The sequence below is a fragment of the Oncorhynchus gorbuscha genome, unplaced genomic scaffold (genome assembly GCF_021184085.1).
Source record: "Oncorhynchus gorbuscha isolate QuinsamMale2020 ecotype Even-year unplaced genomic scaffold, OgorEven_v1.0 Un_scaffold_36:::fragment_2:::debris, whole genome shotgun sequence".
NCBI lineage: Eukaryota > Metazoa > Chordata > Actinopteri > Salmoniformes > Salmonidae > Oncorhynchus > Oncorhynchus gorbuscha.
In genome coordinates this window covers 153,404-174,515 of record NW_025745213.1, presented here as the reverse complement: position 1 = coordinate 174,515, position 21,112 = coordinate 153,404, and the positions used below count along the sequence as shown (strand labels likewise).

At 45.4% G+C, this 21,112-nt stretch overlaps 1 protein-coding gene across 3 annotated transcripts in view; it reads left to right on the top strand.

Moving 5' to 3' along the window:
• LOC124017967 (myosin light chain kinase family member 4-like) overlaps positions 1 to 13,386 on the top strand; it is a 46,839-nt gene extending 33,453 nt beyond the window's left edge. The window contains exons 6-13 of one of the 3 annotated variants that reach the window (XM_046333212.1): positions 4,158 to 4,251; positions 4,828 to 4,937; positions 5,096 to 5,237; positions 5,652 to 5,722; positions 5,965 to 6,093; positions 7,339 to 7,491; positions 8,748 to 8,826; positions 11,954 to 13,386. In XM_046333212.1, the coding sequence (XP_046189168.1) occupies positions 4,158 to 4,251; positions 4,828 to 4,937; positions 5,096 to 5,237; positions 5,652 to 5,722; positions 5,965 to 6,093; positions 7,339 to 7,491; positions 8,748 to 8,826; positions 11,954 to 11,998 (823 nt within the window). In that variant the 3' untranslated portion in view covers positions 11,999 to 13,386. Of the gene's footprint in view, positions 1 to 4,157; positions 4,252 to 4,827; positions 4,938 to 5,095; positions 5,238 to 5,651; positions 5,723 to 5,964; positions 6,094 to 7,338; positions 7,492 to 8,747; positions 8,827 to 9,513; positions 9,756 to 11,953 lie in introns of those variants that run through there. The other 2 variants (XM_046333211.1, XM_046333210.1) reach the window with 2 other exon arrangements.
• The last annotated feature ends 7,726 nt before the right edge of the window (positions 13,387 to 21,112 follow it).

Here is a 21,112-nt window from a genome sequence, read left to right as displayed (position 1 = left end):
AGCACCTCCTTCTCCTGTATGCATGGCACAAGGGTACAGGAAGGTATGCATGGCACTCAGAAAGCACCTCCTTCTCCTGTATGCATGGCACTCAAGGGTACAGAAAGCACCTCCTTCTCCTGTATGCATGGCACTCAAGGGTACAGAAAGCACCTCCTTCTCCTGTATGCATGGCACTCAAGGGTACAGAAAGCACCTCCTTCTCCTGTATGCATGGCACTCAAGGGTACAGAAAGCACCTCCTTCTCCTGTATGCATGGCACTCAAGGGTACAGGAAGCACCTCCTTCTCCTGTATGCATGGCACTCAAGGGTACAGGAAGCACCTCCTTCTCCTGTATGCATGGCACTCAAGGGTACAGAAGCACCTCCTTCTCCTGTATGCATGGCACTCAAGGGTACAGGAAGCACCTCCTTCTCCTGTATGCATGGCACTCAAGGGTACAGGAAGCACCTCCTTCTCCTGTATGCATGGCACTCAAGGGTACAGAAAGCACCTCCTTCTCCTGTATGCATGGCACTCAAGGGTACAGGAAGCACCTCCTCCTGTATGCATGGCACTCAAGGGTACAGGAAGCACCTCCTTCTCCTGTATGCGTGGCACTCAAGGGTACAGAAAGCAGGGTACAGGAAGCACCTCCTTCTCCTGTATGCATGGCACCTGCACCTCCTTCTCCTGTATGCATGGCACTCAAGGGTACAGAAAGCACCTCCTTCTCCTGTGGCATGCAGCACCTCCTTCTCCTGGTACTCAAGGGTACAGAAAGCACCTCCTTCTCCTGTATGCATGGCACTCAAGGGTACAGAAAGCACCTCCTTCTCCTGTATGCATGGCACTCAAGGGTACAGAAAGCACCTCCTTCTCCTGTATGCATGGCACTCAAGGGTACAGAAAGCACCTCCTTCTCCTGTATGCATGGCACTCAAGGGTACAGAAAGCACCTCCTTCTCCTGTATGCATGGCACTCAAGGGTACAGAAAGCACCTCCTTCTCCTGTATGCATGGCACAGAAAGCACCTCCTTCTCCTGTATGCATGGCACTCAAGGGTACAGAAAGCACCTCCTTCTCCTGTATGCATGGCACTCAAGGGTACAGAAAGCACCTCCTTCTCCTGTATGCATGGCACTCAAGGGTACAGAAAGCACCTCCTTCTCCTGTATGCATGGCACTCAAGGGTACAGAAAGCACCTCCTTCTCCTGTATGCATGGCACTCAAGGGTACAGAAAGCACCTCCTTCTCCTGTATGCATGGCACTCAAGGGTACAGAAAGCACCTCCTTCTCCTGTATGCATGGCACTCAAGGGTACAGAAAGCACCTCCTTCTCCTGTATGCAAGGGTACAGGAAGCACCTCCTTCTCCTGTATGCATGGCACTCAAGGGTACAGGAAGCACCTCCTTCTCCTGTATGCATGGCACTCAAGGGTACAGGAAGCACCTCCTTCTCCTGTATGCATGGCACTCAAGGCACCTCCTTCTCCTGTATGCATGGCACTCAAGGGTACAGAAAGCACCTCCTTCTCCTGTATGCATGGCACTCAAGGGTACAGAAAGCACCTCCTTCTCCTGCATGCATGGCACTCAAGGGCACAGAAAGCACCTCCTTCTCCTGTATGCATGGCACTCAAGGGTACAGAAAGCACCTCCTTCTCCTGTATGCATGGCACTCAAGGGTACAGAAAGCACCTCCTTCTCCTGTATGCATGGCACTCAAGGGTACAGAAAGCACCTCCTTCTCCTGTATGCATGGCACTCAAGGGTACAGAAAGCACCTCCTTCTCCTGTATGCATGGCACTCAAGGCACCTCCTTCTCCTGTATGCAGAAAGCACCTCCTTCTCCTGTATGCATGGCACTCAAGGGTACAGAAAGCACCTCCTTCTCCTGTGTGCATGGCACTCAAGGGTACAGAAAGCACCTCCTTCTCCTGTATGCATGGCACTCAAGGGTACAGAAAGCACCTCCTTCTCCCTGGCACTCAAGGGTGCACCTCCTTCTCCCTGGCACTCAAGGGTACAGAAAGCACCTCCTTCTCCTGTATGCATGGCACTCAAGGGTACAGAAAGCACCTCCTTCTCCTGTATGCATGGCACTCAAGGGTACAGAAAGCACCTCCTTCTCCTGTATGCATGGCACTCAAGGGTACAGAAAGCACCTCCTTCTCCAAACAGCTAGGCAGCTATGCTGCCCAAAACAGCTGAAACAGAGCAGTACCTACAGTAGGCACATTCTATGCCCTAGTTTTTGTTAGGCCTGCAATCTGCAATAAACCTTCCATCTCCATGTGGAAAATAATTCCTCTATGGGGTTGAGGAATGGAGAGTAACCACTCTGTGACTGCATGGGACTGGTGAAATGCCACGTTGTCCCATACAATTACAAACGTTGGCCGATTTCGCCTCACTGTAACCCTTTCCTCACCTGGCACAACCTTCCATAGAGGTCATCCAGGAATGAAATGAGACGCTCAGTGTTGTATAACAGCAATTGATCAGAGGATATTGCTGCCCACAATGTGATGTTGTCACCCCTCTGGCCCGGGACATCCACTGTGGCTCTTTTCCCAATCACATTTCTTCCTCGCCATAATGTTTCGGCCAAGTTGAATCCAGCCTCATCCACAAAGATGAATATGTGGGTTGTTTGCCTGGCTTCAATCTCCATGACTCTCTAAAATAAATCCACACGACAACATAAGAGTCAGGGTATTACGGTAGTTTCCATTATACCTAAAAACATGTGCCTCTGCCTTGTTTGGTTTTGTTCAAAACTACTTCTGTATTTTATAGTCATCTTACCTGGACATATTGTTTCCTGAGTTGCTTTACTCATTCAGAGTTCCTCTCAAAGGGGGACAGTGTACAACTGCTTCATCCTGACTTGAAGTTGTTTCAAGATTCTAGAAATAGTTGTTATGCTTACATTGTGAATATTTCCAAATGTAATGTTGTCTGCCAACACTCTGTCCTGAATCTCTGTGAGTTTTATACCATTGTTTCTGATAACCATACAACAATTTACAGCAGTGAAAATCCCACCTGTCCCGCCTGTGGGAGGTAACCGCAGAAATACCATAACAATTACAGACAAGTGGGTTTGGAAGCTTCGATCATTTTACTTCTTTAATGTGCAGTTCAGTCAGATGCCCTTGCAGAATGCACATTTTACCTGTTGTTTTGCTGGAAATTTCTCATAATTGATGCCACTGTTGAGCGTTGCCGATTTGGCTGCCCTCTCAGACCAGCCTCTCTCATTGATAGACCATGATTTATTACATGATCAATTATAGTGGCCTAATCTCATCTGAGTACAGCTCTTGATCTTCCTCTCAGTCTTCTTCCACCACGCATACGTACTCCTCTTCCTCTCCCAGCCACTCTTCTTCCTCTGTCATCCTCTTCCTCTGTCAGCCACTTCTCTATCTCTGGCTGGGTCCATGTTTACATTACAGTACAGCATTATTCCTAAGATGTCCCCTTTTGTATAGATGGTAATGTAATTGAAAGACTAACACCTGTGTAGGTGTTCAGCTACAATGGAAATCAGCTGTGGTTGGTCTAATTGTTTTGATAGTATTTCATTTTTTAGATGTGGTATATATTTCAATACGGTATTACTGTAGAAATGTAGCAAATTGCTGTCTTATTAAATGTTGTGTTATGTTAGGTTCTGAACTTATGTTTAACAGTTTTGAAAAGAGTATGTAAACATGTGCAAATTGGCCTGTAGGTACATAGAGGTTTGGTGGTGGTTGTGTCTGAGTGAGAAAAGAATTCATGATATTTGAAAGATGTAGTCATTGAATGCATTTTGTGCCAAAGCAATGAAAAATGATCCACAGTTTAGCCCATATAGACTGCTGTTGTGCTCACTGTGTGAAGAGTTTTGAAAAAGTGAGAGAGAGAGAGAGAATCTGTGAGTGTGCATACCATCCCTACCATGACAAACCAATTAAAGATTGATTTAGAAGAGTAAACATTTCTATAATGTTATTGTTAAGTTAGCTTTATTGTACGTTGAGGCAAAAAGGACAGGCATCACTGTTATTCATCTCGGCCGCCAGAACCAAAGCAGCTCCTCAACTTTAATGTTAAGGCTGTCACAAGAGACTACACTGTTTCTGAACTTGTTTCTCTGTATTGGATGGTGGGATCATAGGGGACGTTTTGGACAAGTCCACAAATGTGTGGAGAACTCTTCTGGACTGACTCTGGCTGCCAAGATGATCAAGGCCAGGAGCCAGAAAGAAAAGGTAAGGATCATAGTGATTGAAATGTGAGACCTGAAACAGAAGCTTGATTATAGCTGCTTCCCAGATGCCACCCTATTCCATATTAAGTGCAACAGGGCCCTGGTCAAAAGTAGTGTGCTGCATAGTGAATAGGGTGTCGTTTGGAACAAGCCATTAAAATCAGATGTACAGTATGTGTCCAATGTCCCCACCATCATTAAGATGGATTGATATTTTATTATAGCACATAAGTAATAGAATACCATTTTAAAGTAGCTTTATCACCCTCATATCCACTGTACATGTGGCAGTGTGTCAGAGTCAGTTTCATCTTATGCTTCCTCTGGTCAGCTGAGTATAACGTGAGATAAGATAGTCGTCAGCTGTCTGTGGCAGTGCATAGCTTGATAAGTACGTTATCATGTCAGATATTCACAAAGTAGTTTTCCCACCAAAGCCACGGCCAAAGCCATAGCTGGCTCAGGTTGCTGTGTGGTACTGTAGGTCTCAATAACCAACCCCGTTGGCATTGTCAGTGTGTGTCTGTTTCTGTGTCTGTTGCTCTGTCTGTCATTCTAATGTTGTCCTGTTTCCCAGGATGTGGTGAAGAATGAGATCCAGGTGATGAACCAGCTGAACCACGCTAACCTTATTCAGCTCTACGCCGCCTTCGAATCACGCCATGACATCATCCTCGTCATGGAATAGTAAGTCACTCCCTCCCTGTGTGTGTGTGTGTGTATTTCTCCTCTCTACACTACACCATATGTCTACTCTTTAAATCCCATTGTGGGACTGTATTCCTCTCTCTCTACTGTAGTCTATGATGACTGACTGTCTCTCCTCTCCTCTCCTCTCTATGTAGTGTGGATGGCGGGGAGCTGTTCGACCGGATCATAGATGAGAACTACAATCTGACAGAGCTGGACACAGTGCTGTTTATCAGACAAATCTGTGAGGGACTACAGTACATGCACAGGATGTACATCCTGCATCTAGACCTCAAGGTAGGACAGGACTCACCCTAACTCTCTACTTTCAAATCCTCAACAATCTGTCACTCTGTTACTTTCTCGCTCGCTGCCCCCTTCTCTGTCTCTCTCTCCCTCACTCTCTCACTGTCCTATTGTTTTTTGTCTGTTTCTATTGCAACCTTCCCCATTGTACTTTTCAACACTTTACCTTTCTATAGCTATAGCTCTATCAATTCAATTCAATTCAAGGGCTTTATTGGCATAGGAAACATGTTAACATTGCCAAAGCAAGTGAGGTAGATAATATATAAAGTGAAATAAACAATACAATTATCTATCTCCATCTTCCTGTCATTGTAGCACAATAGCTTAGGGGATGATGCTAATAATTGCATGCTGTTATTTCCTTTGTCTCACTGTTTTGCTTTATTTAATATCCTTTCCTAGCCCGAGAATATTCTGTGTGTGAGCAGAGCCACAAACAAGATCAAAATTATTGACTTCGGGCTCGCCAGGAGGTAAGTTGAATTACCAGTGGTTCCTGGCTTGATACAGGGTAGCAAGTAGCCTAGCGGTTAAGAGCGTGCCCAGTAAACGAAAGGTCGCTGGTTTCAATCTTCAAGCCGACTCGGTGAAAAATCTCTCGAGGTCCCTTGAGCAAGACACTTAACCCTAATTGCTCCTGTAAGTTGCTCTGGATCAGAGTGTCTGCTAAATGACTCAAATGTCACCTCTTAACTTTATTTTCTGGCTTTCTCAGGTATAAGCCCAGGGAAAAGCTGAGGGTGAACTTCGGAACGCCTGAGTTCCTGGCTCCGGAAGTCATCAACTATGAGTTTGTCTCATTCCCTACGGATATGTGGAGTCTGGGGGTCATCACTTACATGCTGTGAGTCCTGATATCCACAACCATTACATTACTGGGGGTCCTGATATCCACTAACCGTTACATTACTGTGGGTCCTGATATCCACTAACTGTGGGTCCTGATATCCACTAACCGTTACATTACTGTGGGTCCTGATATCCACTAATCATTACATTACTGTGGGTCCTGATATCCACTAACCGTTACATTACTGTGGGTCCTGATATCCACAACCATTACATTACTGGGGGTCCTGATATCCACTAACCGTTACATTACTGGGGGTCCTGATATCCACTAACCGTTACATTACTGTGGGTCCTGATATCCACTAACCGTTACATTACTGGGGGTCCTGATATCCACTAACCGTTACATTACTGTGGGTCCTGATATCCACTAACCGTTACATTACTGTGGGTCCTGATATCCACTAACCGTTACATTACTGTGGGTCCTGATATCCACTAATCATTACATTACTGTGGGTCCTGATATCCACTAACCGTTACATTACTGTGGGTCCTGATATCCACTAACCGTTACATTACTGTGGGTCCTGATATCCACTAACCGTTACATTACTGTGGGTCCTGATATCCACTAATCATTACATTACTGTGGGTCCTGATATCCACTAACCGTTACATTACTGTGGGTCCTGATATCCACTAACCATTACATTACTGTGGGTCCTGATATCCACTAACCGTTACATTACTGTGGGTCCTGATATCCACTAACCGTTACATTACTGTGGGTCCTGATATCCACTAACCGTTACATTACTGTGGGTCCTGATATCCACTAATCATTACATTACTGTGGGTCCTGATATCCACTAACCGTTACATTACTGTGGGTCCTGATATCCACTAACCGTTACATTACTGAGGGTCCTGATATTCACTAACCGTTACATTACTGGGGGTCCTGATATCCACTAACCATTACATTACTGGGGGTCCTGATATTCACTAACCGTTACATTACTGGGGGTCCTGATATCCACTAACCATTACATTACTGGGGGTCCTGATATCCACTAACCATTACATTACTGGGGGTCCTGATATTCACTAACCGTTACATCACTGTGGGTCCTGATATCCACTAGCCATTACCTTCTTATGCTCACATATTGTACCTGGCCTTGAGGTTAGAAACCTCTTTTGCGATGGGGACCTCACAAGAAGTCAGCAGGAAGTAGCCCGTCTGTACATACACAACCCACAAACACACTATACAATACATCCTTTTCTCCAGGCTGACAGGTCTGTCTCCGTTCCTGGGGGACGATGACAATGAGACTCTGAACAACATCCTGGCCTGTCAGTGGAACTTTGAGGAGGAGGCGTTTACAGACATCTCTGAGGAGGCCAAAGACTTCATCACACGCCTGTTGGTCAAGAGCAAGAGGTGAGGGGTACCTGTGTGTGTGTGTTGACAACTATGTTGTCGTTCTCTAAAGTTGTATTATTATTCAGTTGTGGACCTGTGTATGCCTGTGAGAGTGTGTGTTTTAATCATGTATGTGTGTGTGTGTTTATACCTGTGAGAGTGTGTGTTTTAATCATGTATGTGTGTGTGTGTGTGTTTATACCTGTGAGAGTGTGTGTTTTAATCATGTATGTGTGTGTGTGTGTGTGTGTGTGTGTGTGTGTGTGTGTGTGTGTGTGTGTGTGTGTGTGTGTGTGTGTGTGTGTGTGTGTGTGTGTGTGTGTGTGTGTGTGTGTGTGTGTGTGTGTGTGTGTGTGTGTGTTTATACCTGTGAGAGTGTGTGTTTTAATCATGTATGTGTGTGTGTGTTTATACCTGTGAGAGTGTGTGTTTTAATCATGTATGTGTGTGTGTGTGTGTTTATACCTGTGAGAGTGTGTGTTTTAATCATGTATGTGTGTGTGTGTGTGTTTATTCCTGTGAGAGTGTGTGTTTTAATCATGTATGTGTGTGTGTGTGTGTGTGTTTATACCTGTGAGAGTGTGTGTTTTAATCATGTATGTGTGTGTGTGTGTGTATGTGTGTGTGTGTGTGTGTGTGTGTGTGTGTGTGTGTGTGTGTGTGTGTGTGTGTGTGTGTGTGTGTGTGTGTGTGTGTGTGTGTGTTTATACCTGTGAGAGTGTGTGTTTTAATCATGTATGTGTGTGTGTGTTTATACCTGTGAGAGTGTGTGTTTTAATCATGTATGTGTGTGTGTGTGTGTTTATACCTGTGAGAGTGTGTGTTTTAATCATGTATGTGTGTGTGTGTGTGTTTATACCTGTGAGAGTGTGTGTTTTAATCATGTATGTGTGTGTGTTTTAATCATGTATGTGTGTGTGTGTGTGTGTGTGTGTGTGTGTGTGTGTGTGTGTGTGTGTGTGTGTGTGTGTGTGTGTGTGTGTGTGTGTGTGTGTGTGTGTGTGTGTGTGTGTGTGTGTGTGTGTGTGTGTGTGTGTGTGTGTGTGTGTGTGTGTGTGTGTGTTTATACCTGTGAGAGTGTGTGTTTTAATCATGTATGTGTGTGTGTGTTTATACCTGTGAGAGTGTGTGTTTTAATCATGTATGTGTGTGTGTGTGTGTTTATACCTGTGAGAGTGTGTGTTTTAATCATGTATGTGTGTGTATGTGTGTGTGTATGCCTGTGAGAGTGTGTGTTTTAATCATGTATGTGTGTGTTTGTGTGTGTTCTCTAGTTGGAGGATGAGTGCCTCACAGTCACTAAAACATTCCTGGCTGTCGGATCACAATCTTCACTATCGCCTGCATCAGAAGGTAGAACAAACACACACACACACACACACACACACACACACACACACACACACACACACACACACACACACACACACACACACACACACACACACACACACACACACACACACACACACACACACACACACACACACACACCTATTTCTTACAGAAACATAAGTGCCACTCAACACACCCTTACCCGCCCCGTAAATCAAACCAGGGAAGCTGTGAAAAACACCCAGCCCACCATATCACAAACTTTCTAGACATTCCATTCATCTTCAGCTACTGTATACCGTACATCTACACTGAACAAAAATAGAAATCCAACATGTAAAGTGTTGGTCCCATTTTTTATGAGCTGAAATAAAAAGTCCCATACATTTTCCATACGAACAAAAACATATTTTGCTAAAAAAATTGCACAAATTTGTCTACATCCCTTTTATTGAACATTTCTCCTTTCCCAAGATAATCCATCCACCTGACAGGTATTGCATATCAATAAACTGATTAAACAGCATTACACAGGTGCACCTTGTGCTGGAGACAATAAAAGGCCACTAAAATGTGCAGATTTGTCACACACACAATGCCACAGATGTCTCAAGTTTTGAGGGAACATGCAATTGTCATGCTGACTGCAGGAATGTCCACCAGAGCTGTTGCCAGAGAATGTAATGTTTATTTCTCTACCATAAGCTGCCACCAACGTCGTTTTTGAAAATTTGGCAGTTAGTCCAACCGGCCTCACTACCGCAGACCATGTGTAACCACGCCACCACAGGACCTTCACATCCAGCTTCTTCAACTGCAGGATTGCCTGGGTCTTGCTCCCCAGTGGGTACCCTCCCAGGCCCACCTATGGCTGCACCCCTGCCCAGTCATGTTTCCTAATGATTTAAATTGACTGATTTCCTTATATGAACTGTAACTCAGTAAAATATTTGAAATTGGTGCATGTTGTGTTTATACTGTTGAAGTTGGAAGTTTACATACATCTTAGCCAAAGACATTTAAACTCAGTTTTTCACAATTCCTGACATTTAATCCTAGTAAGAATTCCCTGTATTAGGTCAGTTAGGATCACCACTTTATTTTAAGAATGTGAAATGTCAGAATAATAGTAGAGAGAATGATTTATTTCGTCACATTCACAGTGGGTCAGAAGTTTACATACACTCAATTAGTATTTGGTAGCATTGCCTTTAAATTGCTTAACTTGGGTCAAACGTTTCAGGTAGCCTTCCACAAGCTTCCCACAATAAGTGGGGTGAATTTTGGCCAATTCCTCCTGACAGAGCTGGAGTAACTGAGTCAGGTTTGTAGGCCTCCTTGCTCGCACATGCTTTATCAGTTCTGCCCACATATTTTCTATGAGCCATTTTGTCACAACTTTGGAAGTATGCTTGGGGTCATTGTCCATTTGGAAGACCCATTTAGGACCAAGCTTAACCTTCCTGACTGATGTCTTGAGATGTTGCTTCAATGTACCCACATAATTTCCCTGCCTCATGAAGCCATCTAATTTGTGAAGTGCACCAGTCCCTCCTGCAGCAAAGCACCCCCACAATATGATGCTGCCACCGCAGTGATTCACGGTTGGGATGGTGTTCTTCTTCCACAACATGATGCTGCCACCCCTGTGCTTCACGGTTGGGGTGGTGTTCTTTTTCAACAACATGATGCTGCCACCCCTGTGCTTCACGGTTGGGATGGTGTTCTTCTTCCACAACATGATGCTGCCACCCCTGTGCTTCACGGTTGGGATGGTGTTCTTCTTCCACAACATGATGCTGCCACCCCTGTGCTTCACGGTTGGGGTGGTGTTCTTCTTCCACAACATGATGCTGCCACCCCTGTGCTTCACGGTTGGGATGGTGTTCTTCTTCCACAACATGATGCTGCCACCCCCGTGCTTCACGGTTGGGATGGTGTTCTTCTTCCACAACATGATGCTGCCACCCCTGTGCTTCACGGTTGGGATGGTGTTCTTTTTCAACAACATGATGCTGCCACCCCCGTGCTTCACGGTTGGGATGGTGTTCTTCTTCCACAACATGATGCTGCCACCCCCGTGCTTCACGGTTGGGATGGTGTTCTTCTTCCACAACATGATGCTGCCACCCCTGTGCTTCACGGTTGGGATGGTGTTCTTCTTCAACAACATGATGCTGCCACCCCCGTGCTTCACAGTTGGAATGGTGTTCTTCGGGCTTGCAAGCCTCCCTTTTTTTCCTCCAAACATAACGATGGTAATTATGGCCAAGCAGTTCTATTTTTGTTTCATCAGACCAGAGGATAATTCTTCAAAAAGTATAATCTTTGTACCCATGTGTAGTTGCAAACCATAGTCTGGCTTTTTTAAGGTGGTTTTGGAGCAGTGGCTTCTTCCTCACTGAGCGGCCTTTCAGGTTATGCCGATAAAGGACTTGTTTTACTGTGGATATAGATACCTTTGCACCTGTTTCCTTCACCACCTACACAAGGTCCTTTGCTGTTGTTCTGGGATCGATTTTTTGCACCAACGTACGTTCATCTCTAGGAGACAGAATGCATCTCCTTCCTGAGCGGTATGACTGCTGCATGGTCCCATGGTGTTTATACTTGCATACTTTATTTTGTACAGATGAACGTGGTACCTTCAGGCATTCGGAAATTACGCCCAAGAATGAACCAGACTTGTGGAGGTCTACAAATGAATGTCTGAAGTCTTGGCTGATTTCTTTTGATTTTCCCATGTTGTCAGGCAAAGAGACACTGAGTTTGAAGGTAGGCCTTGGTACACAGGTCCACAGGTACATCTCCAACTGTTTAAAGGCACAGTCAACTTAGTGTATGTAGTCTTCTGAACCACTGGAATTGGGATACAGTGAATTATAAGTGAAATAATCTGTCTGTAAACAATTGTTGGAAAAATGACTTGTGTCATGCACAAAGTAGATGTCCTAACCAACTTGCCAAAACTATAGTTTGTTAACAAGAAATTTGTGGAGTGTTTGAAAAACGAGTTTTAATGACTCCAACCTAAATGTATGTAAACTTCCGACTTCAACTGTATTTTTTGTTCAGTATATATTCACAAATACAATGTAGATGCCAAACATTGGAGTCTTATTGTCCCTCTTTTGTGTTGGTTCAGTCTCCCCTCCAAAATGACTCCCCAGACCCTGTGGGCACCTTATGATGACACGGGTCGGTGCCTTTTGATGACACTGAGGCCAGGGACAGGGCTCAACACTGGACCAACACTGCCGTATCCCTATGGCTACTGTATTACTACTCTCTACTATGCCTCGCATCTGTTAGCTTAGCTCTGCAGCTTGTGCAACTGACTTAAAAATGTACCGTAAACTCACTCCACAGCTAGCTTGAAATGTCGCTGATAGAGCTATCGAGTTAGATAGCTCAAACGGTTTGTACGTTGTCAAGGAAAGAGGTCACTATAAAATGCACTTTAATGTATCACTATCAAATGCAAACATAACCACTTTTTTGAACAATCATATTTCTTACATTTTCAGCTTACTGTAGATTTCAAATAACTCAACACAGGCCTAGTTTACCAAGTCTTATCATACCATTGCATTGTATTTGTTTGTTGGGTTTTGATTTAAAATAAAGCTTTGGGTGCAATTTATTTTCTTGGTATTGTAAAAGTTTAGTTTCTATAGAGTTAGGAATTCATTTTTACACACCTTTCTCCTTGGTTTGCCCCATCAAACTTTTAATAGATCACATTCATTAAAAGAAATCAATCATTATCAATCCAGGTCAACATAAACTTGTCGATATTAGACATAAATCCTCACTATTAACCCCTGCTGCTCTGCCCGTTGCTACTGACTTTAATTTCTCCTGGAGCCACTGCTGTGAATATACTGTAAAACTGCCTCTTCTGTGCCTGCATGCTGTTGGCTTGACCTCAACCTTTTACCTTTCTTTGCTTTCGCCCTTTGGATTAACCCTCTCACCTTCAATGAAGGCATATTACTGATCAACAAAACACTACCTATATGATTTCATAATTCATGTTTATCGCTGAAGTTAGTAGCCTAAGTGCCAGTCTGTTTGTGTTGTCATGACAACTCCTTGTCACTCCTTGTCATGACATATATTTGTACTACCCTTTCGACTGGGCACACAATGAAATTATGTTGACCCAACGTGGAATAGACGTTGAATTTACGTCTGTGCCCAGTGGGTTGTGATTGGAGGGTAGCTGTGAGGGTTATTGAATTAGGGTCAAATCCAGAAGATTTGATCCTGATATCTGATTGCTGGGAGGCCAGACTGTTTGGCTTGACAATGAGCAATGGAGTTCGCATGAGCTACAACAGATCTGAGACCAGTCTATGGAGTTACAGTGGGGCAAAAAAGTATTTAGTCAGCCACCAATTGTGCAAGTTCTCCCGCTTAAAAAGATTAGAGAGGCCTGTCGTTTTCATCACGGGTACACTTCAACTATGGCAGACAAAATGAGAAAAAAAAATCCAGAAAATCACATTGTAGGATTTTTAATGGATTTATTTGCAAATTATGGTGGAAAATAAGTATTTGGTCACCTACAAACAAGCAAGATTTCTGGCTCTCATAGACCTGTAACTTCTTCTTTAAGAGGCTCCTCTGTCCTCCACTCGTTACCTGTATTAATGGCACCTGTTTGAACTTGTTATCAGTATAAAAGACACCTGTCCACATCTCAAACAGTCCAAAGTAACAAAGTAACAAAGCCTACCATCAGTAACACACTACGCCGCCAGGGACTCAAATCCTGCAGTGCCAGACGTGTCCCCCTGCTTAAGCCAGTACATGTCCAGGCCCGTCTGAAGTTTGCTAGAGAGCATTTGGATGATCCAGAAGAAGATTGGGAGAATGTCAAATGGTCAGATGAAACCAAAATATAACTTTTTGGTAAAAACTCAACTCGTTGTGTTTGGAGGACAAAGAATGCTGAGTTGCATCCAAAGAACACCACACCTACTGTGAAGCATGGGGGTGGAAACATCATGCTTTGGGGCTGTTTTTCTGCAAAGGGACCAGGACGACTGATCCGTGTAAAGGAAAGAATGAATGGGGCCATGTATCGTGAGATTGAGTGAAAACCTCCTTCCATCAGCAAGGGCATTGGAGATGAAACGTGGCTGGGTCTTTCAGCATGACAATTATCCCAAACACACCGCCCGGGCAATGAAGGAGTGGCTTCGTAAGGAGCATTTCAAGGTCCTGGAGTGGCCTAGCCAGTCTCCAGATCTCAACCCCATAGAAAATCTTTGGAGGAGATCTGCATGGAGGAATGAAGACTTGAAGACTTACAGAAAACGTTTGACCTCTGTCATTGCCAACAAAGGGTATATAACAAAGTATCGAGATAAACTTTTGTTATTGACCAAATACTTATTTTCCACCATAATTTGCAAATAAATTCATAAAAAATACTACAATGGGATTTTCTGGATTTTTTTTCTCATTTTGTCTGTCATAGTTGAAGTGTACCTATGATGAAAATTACAGGCCTCTCTCATCTTTTTAAGTGGGAGAACTTGCACAATTGGTGGCTGACTAAATACTTTTTTGCCCCACTGTAGTTCTTATGTTCATGAATTATCTTGGTTCCTAACTGGATTTTTACTTGAAATGCAAGGCTTAGCCTCCATAGGAAGGGTACATAATATTATTTTTATCCAGGAGAGAAAAAAACACATTCAAAATTGTTTATTTAATTAATTGTGTTTCATTGTCCGAATTTGAAGTGTTTGATTAATTGTATTGTAGATCTAAAGAAAAAAAGGTTTGTCTGTGTAATAGATTCACTATTTTCAAACTGTGCACAATGAGTTGATTATTACTTGGTCAGATATTGAGTTATTGATTGAATGATTGAATAATTGATTGTCAGATTTTCCCTCCCTGGAATCAATTGTTCTCCTTATACCGTTGTGATTTTGTGTCATTTTTGTGTCATTATGAAACATAATTATAGTTTGAAATGTATAAAAATAAATATAGACAGAAATAAAAACTGAAATAACTTATGTTGTCCTAGTTTTACTCTACTACGTAATGCACATAATACTTTGTTTGACAGTAGAGATAATTCATAGAAAAAATAGGAAGGGTGGATAGAATAATAACCTTTTCTACAGAGATGATCAATTGTTGATATTTGATCATCATTTGGATAAGGCCATATCATTTGGAGACTGTATACAGGTTATGTCTAATAATGGCCACTAGGGAGCAGTATCGGACAAGAACAGTCAGTCAAGACTCACACTGACCACCAGCAGCCTAGAGACTCATAATTCATGCAGGCCAAAGCCCTAGTCCAGAGTTCCCAAACTCTGTCCTCAGGACCCCAAGGGGTGCACGTTGTGTTTTTTTATCTAACACTACACAGCTGATTCAAAGCTTGAGGATGATTATTTTAATCAGCTGTGCAGTGCTAGGGCGAAAAAACAAAATGTGCTCCTCTTGGGGTCCCGAGGACCGAGTTTGGAAGATCCTGCCCTAGTCCCTACACTGTACTGAAGCCCGGGTCTGATTTGTTTAAAGTCCATATCATGTTGCTTGGATAGTCCCTGCTAAATCAACATATTTCTGGTATTTTATATTAAGTCCTTTGGAATACAAGATATAGACTACAGTTAGAGTTGTTGCCTAAACATGGAGAGAACAAATGGACCCTCTACATATTCTCTGGAAAGTAGGCTAGAACAAAAGCATGTTAACACTACTTCTTTAATGTTTATTTTAAACCTTTTATTTTTTTACCCACCCCGATCATTGTGAGACATAAAGTAGCCTAGGAGGGGGATTTCTTGGCTGGTCAGATAGTTAACCGTCAGACTTTTTTAATAACAGAGAGCATGTTCTATCAGGCCTACAGTACGTGATCCTATATGACAAACCTACAGGTCTACCCTCTGTTTGAAGTCTGTGGTGGGCTGCATGATGAGACCACAGGACCTGACTTCTCACCATGGGTGTGCTGCTAGTGCTCCTTGAGCCTTGCCTCCAGGTATTTACCTAAAAACTAGGACCTGAGCGCAGCGGCGGCGGGATACGTCGCGTCACGCAGAGCACGATCAAAGCAACAGGTTCTAGACGTAATTAGGCCCTCCAACTGAGAAGCCAGTATATTCACTTCACTACGCTCACCTGAACAAATAAACCCTGAAGGGGTGGAAGGATGGGGGCATTTTGACCATAGAGAGAGAGGGGGGTGTAGCCAAGGAGGAATGTTTTTCAGAATGTGTGAAGTCTTCATGAGTTCTCAAACTTGGACCCCACACACACTGACTCACCGAATTCTCAACTCAAACTCAATACAATAGGCCTACAAAATAGGAAGGGGGGGACTGGTTGGAGGAGGAATCTGATCTATTTCTACAGACATCCAGAACTCAATCAGTCACCCTTTAAACATAAACAACTTCCCTATAATTGATTTTAATGAAATCTATCTGATGTGTTTATTAAGTGACTGTCTGAACTGGGCTACGGTAAAATAGACAGGCAGACACATGCTTTCTATTCTACCAGTAATGAGATAAGTGGAGCATAGTCAATCCTATGAAAAGGTTCTCACCATTGAGAACAGAACACAATTAATCTAAAACAGACTGTGTGGGATTCATGCCATAGGAACATATCTCTCTCTATTACCTGCCATCATCTACTCATTCTGGTAAGCCTACAGTACACAGATGACATAACCCACACAGGTCAGGTAGCTAAGTTCATGTGTAAATAAATCGACACATATCATTATATCAAGCAGTAAGCACACAAATGGATGAGAGTGTGTGCATACACACCGGATATGTGTGCTTTTTTGCGTGTGCATTTGTTGATTTGAATTGCAAATAAAAGTGTAACACTACCATGCTCTAACTGCTAGACTACCTGCCTAGACAGGTCTGATGCCGCGTTGACGTGTTAGTCGGAAGTTGGAAACCCTGAAATTTCTGACTTGCTAACTGGTTATAGTTATACATGTGCCACTTTCAACCAGTTAGCACATTGAACATTTCTGACTTTCCTAGTTCGGACTAGCACGTGAACACGGCATGAGCCTTGGGCCTGTCAATTAACATGACCTCACCACCCCTGAGGCTGGATTAGTATAGGGGGCAGCATGGTGTGTGTGTGTGTGTGTGTGTGTGTGTGTGTGTGTGTGTGTGTGTGTGTGTGTGTGTGTGTGTGTGTGTGTGTGTGTGTGTGTGTGTGTGTGTGTGTGTGTGTGTGTGTGTGTGTGTGTGTGTGTGTGTGTGTGTGTGTGTGTGTGTGTGTGTGTGTGGTGCGGGATTCCACTCTCCTGTCAGTCCTTTGTGTTTTGTACTGATTGTACCCTGCCACATCACCTTCATTGTGGAGGCTGAGTCAGCGGTCAGATGATCATCTCACATGCCAGACTGCACATAAAAGTTGGTAGGAGTTTTGTAGTATATGCAATAATTGAGACACACTCATCTGGCTCACTGACATTACAAGTCAGCACACCATGGCTAAATCCAGCCTGGTCTACCGGGGATGTACACACACACTGCTTCAGGGTGAGAAGAGGACTGCAGAACCAAAGACATCCCCACTCCTCTTACAGTGTCTAGAGGACAGAAGTATCCCCACTCCTCTTACAGTGTCTAGAGGACAGAAGGATCCCCACTCCTCTTACAGTGTCTAGAGGACAGAAGGATCCCCACTCCTCTTACAGTGTCTAGAGGACAGAAGGATCCCCACTCCTCTTACAGTGTCTAGAGGACAGAAGGATCCCCACTCCTCTTACAGTGTCTAGAGGACAGAAGTCCTCTTACAGTGTCTAGAGGACAGAAGGATCCCCACTCCTCTTACAGTGTCTAGAGGACAGAAGGATCCCCACTCCTCTTACAGTGTCTAGAGGACAGAAGGATCCCCACTCCTCTTACAGTGTCTAGAGGACAGAAGGATCCCCACTCCTTTGTTTGTCCTCGTTCCTTCTTTTTCTTCCTCCCTCCTTCTTTCTCACTGCCTCTCACCTGGTGTGCATTACCTTCAGTGAGGTCAGTCCTGTAAGTCAGGTAGGAGTCAGTCTTGTAAGCCAGGTAGGAGTCAGTCCTGTCAACCAGGAAGGAGCAAGTCCTGTCAGCCAGGTTGGAGTAAATCCTGTCTACCAGGTAGGAGTCAGTCCTGTAAGTCAGGTAGGGGTCAGTCCTGTCAGCCAGGTTGGAGTAAATCCTGTCTACCAGGTAGGAGCCAGTCCTGTAAGTCAGGTAGGATTCAGTCCTGTAAGTCAGGTAGGGGTCAGTCCTGTCAGCCAGGTAGGAGTCAGTCCTGTCAGCCAGGTAGGAGTCAGTCCTGTCAGTCAGGTAGGAGTCAGTCCTGTCAGTCAGGTTGGAGTAAATCCTGTCTACCAGGTAGGAGTCAGTCCTGTAAGTCAGGTAGGAGTCAGTCCTGTCAGTCAGGTAGGAGTCAGTCCTGTCAGCCAGGTAGGAGTCAGTCCTGTCAGCCAGGTAGGAGTCAGTCCTGTCCGTCAGGTAGGGGTCAGTCCTGTCAGCCAGGTAGGAGTCAGTCCTGTCAGCCAGGTAGGAGTCAGTCCTGTAAGTCAGGTAGGAGTCAGTCCTGTCAGCCAGGTAGGAGTCAGTCCTGTAAGTCAGGTAGGAGTCAGTCCTGTCAGCCAGGTTGGAGTAAATCCTGTCTACCAGGTAGGAGCCAGTCCTGTAAGTCAGGTAGGATTCAGTCCTGTAAGTCAGGTAGGGGTCAGTCCTGTCAGCCAGGTAGGAGTCAGTCCTGTCAGTCAGGTAGGAGTCAGTCCTGTCCAGTCAGGTTGGAGTAAATCCTGTCTACCAGGTAGGAGTCAGTCCTGTAAGTCAGGTAGGAGTCAGTCCTGTCAGTCAGGTAGGAGTCAGTCCTGTCAGCCAGGTTGGAGTCAGTCCTGTCAGTCAGGTAGGAGTCAGTCCTGTCAGTCAGGTAGGGGTCAGTCCTGTCAGTCAGGTAGGGGTCAGGCCTGTCAGTCAGGTTGGAGTCAGTCCTGTCAGCCAGGTAGGTGTAAGTCCTGTCAGCCAGGTGGGAGTCAGTCCTGTCAGCCAGGTAGGAGTCAGTCCTGTCAGCCAGGTAGGAGTCAGTCCTGTCAGTCAGGTAGGAGTCAGTCCTGTCAGTCAGGTAGGGGTCAGTCCTGTCAGTCAGGTAGGGGTCAGTCCTGTCAGTCAGGTTGGAGTCAGTCCTGTCCGTCAGGTAGGAGTCAGTCCTATCAACCAGGTAGGAATCAGTCCTGTCAACCAGGTAGGAGACAGTCCTGTAAGCCAGGTAGGAGTCAGTCCTGTCAGCCAGGTAGGAGTCAGTCCTGTCAGCCAGGTAGGAGTCAGTCCTGTCAGCAAGGTAGGGGTCAGTCCTGTCAGCCAGGTTTGAGTAAATCCTGTCTACCAGGTAGGAGTCAGTCCTGTCAGTCAGGTAGGGGTCAGTCCTGTCAGTCAGGTAGGAGTCAGTCCTGTCAGTCAGGTAGGAGTCAGTCCTGTCAGCCAGGTAGGAGTCAGTCCTGTCAGTCAGGTAGGACTCAGTCCTGTCAACCAGGTAGGAGTCAGTCCTGTCAGCCAGGTAGGGGTCAGTCCTGTCAGTCAGGTAGGGGTCAGTCCTGTCAGTCAGGTTGGAGTAAATCCTGTCTACCAGGTAGGAGTCAGTCCTGTCAGTCAGGTTGGGGTCAGTCCTGTCAGCCAGGTAGGAGTCAGTCCTGTCAGTCAGGTAGGAGTCAGTCCTGTCAGCCAGGAAGAGGTCAGTCCTGTCAGCCAGGTTGGAGTAAATCCTGTCTACCAGGTAGGAGTCAGTCCTGTCAGTCAGGTAGGGGTCAGTCCTGTCAGCCAGGTTGGAGTAAATCCTGTCTACCAGGTAGGAGTCAGTCCTGTCAGTCAGGTAGGGGTCAGTCCTGTCAGCCAGGTTGGAGTAAATCCTGTCTACCAGATAGGAGTCAGTCCTGTCAGTCAGGTAGGGGTCAGTCCTGTCAGCCAGGTTGGAGTAAATCCTGTCTACCAGGTAGGAGTCAGTCCTGTCAGTCAGGTTGGGGTCAGTCCTGTCAGCCAGGTAGGAGTCAGTCCTGTCAGCCAGGTAGGGGTCAGTCCTGTCAACCAGGTAGCAGTCAGTCCTGTCAGTCAGGTAGGAGTCAGTCCTGTCAGCCAGGTAGGAGTCAGTCCTGTCAGCCAGGTAGCAGTCAGTCCTGTCAGTCAGGTAGGGGTCAGTCCTGTCAGTCAGGTAGGAGTCAGTCCTGTCAGTCAGGTAGGAGTCAGTCCTGTCAGCCAGGTAGGGGTCAGTCCTGTCAGCCAGGTTGGAGTAAATCCTGTCTACCAGGTAGGAGTCAATCCTGTCAGTCAGGTAGGGGTCAGTCCTGTCAGTCAGGTAGGAGTCAGTCCTGTCAGTCAGGTAGGAGTCAGTCCTGTCAGCCAGGAAGAGGTCAGTCCTGTCAGCCAGGTTGGAGTAAATCCTGTCTACCAGGTAGGAGTCAGTCCTGTCAGTCAGGTAGGGGTCAGTCCTGTCAGCCAGGTTGGAGTAAATCCTGTCTACCAGGTAGGAGTCAGTCCTGTCAGTCAGGTAGGGGTCAGTCCTGTCAGCCAGGTTGGAGTAAATCCTGTCTACCAGATAGGAGTCAGTCCTGTCAGTCAGGTAGGGGTCAGCCCTGTCAGCCAGGTTGGAGTAAATCCTGTCTACCAGGTAGGAGTCAGTCCTGTCAGTCAGGTTGGGGTCAGTCCTGTCAGCCAGGTAGGAGTCAGTCCTGTCAGCCAGGTAGGGGTCAGTCCTGTCAACCAGGTAGCAGTCAGTCCTGTCAGTCAGGTAGGAGTCAGTCCTGTCAGCCAGGTAGGAGTCAGTCCTGTCAGCCAGGTAGCAGTCAGTCCTGTCAGTCAGGTTGGGGTCAGTCCTGTCAGCCAGGTAGGAGTCAGTCCTGTCAGCCAGGTAGGGGTCAGTCCTGTCAACCAGGTAGCAGTCAGTCCTGTCAGCCAGGTAGGAGTCAGTCCTGTCAGTCAGATAGGAGTCAGTCCTGTCAGTCAGATAGGAGTCAGTCCTGTCAGCCAGGTAGGAGTCAGTCCTGTCAGTCAGGTAGGAGTCAGTCCTGTCAGTCAGATAGGAGTCAGTCCTGTCAGCCAGGTAGGGGTCAGTCCTGTCAGCCAGGTAGGAGTAAGTCCTGTCAGAGGAAGATAGATGACAGAGGGAGAGAGATGATACAGACATTTATACAAACTGGTATGACAGGTAACTGGAAATGGCAGTTACAAATGATGCATTACTGTCAACCCAAGAATGTAGGTATAACGTTGTCATATCGTTGCCTTGGCATTTG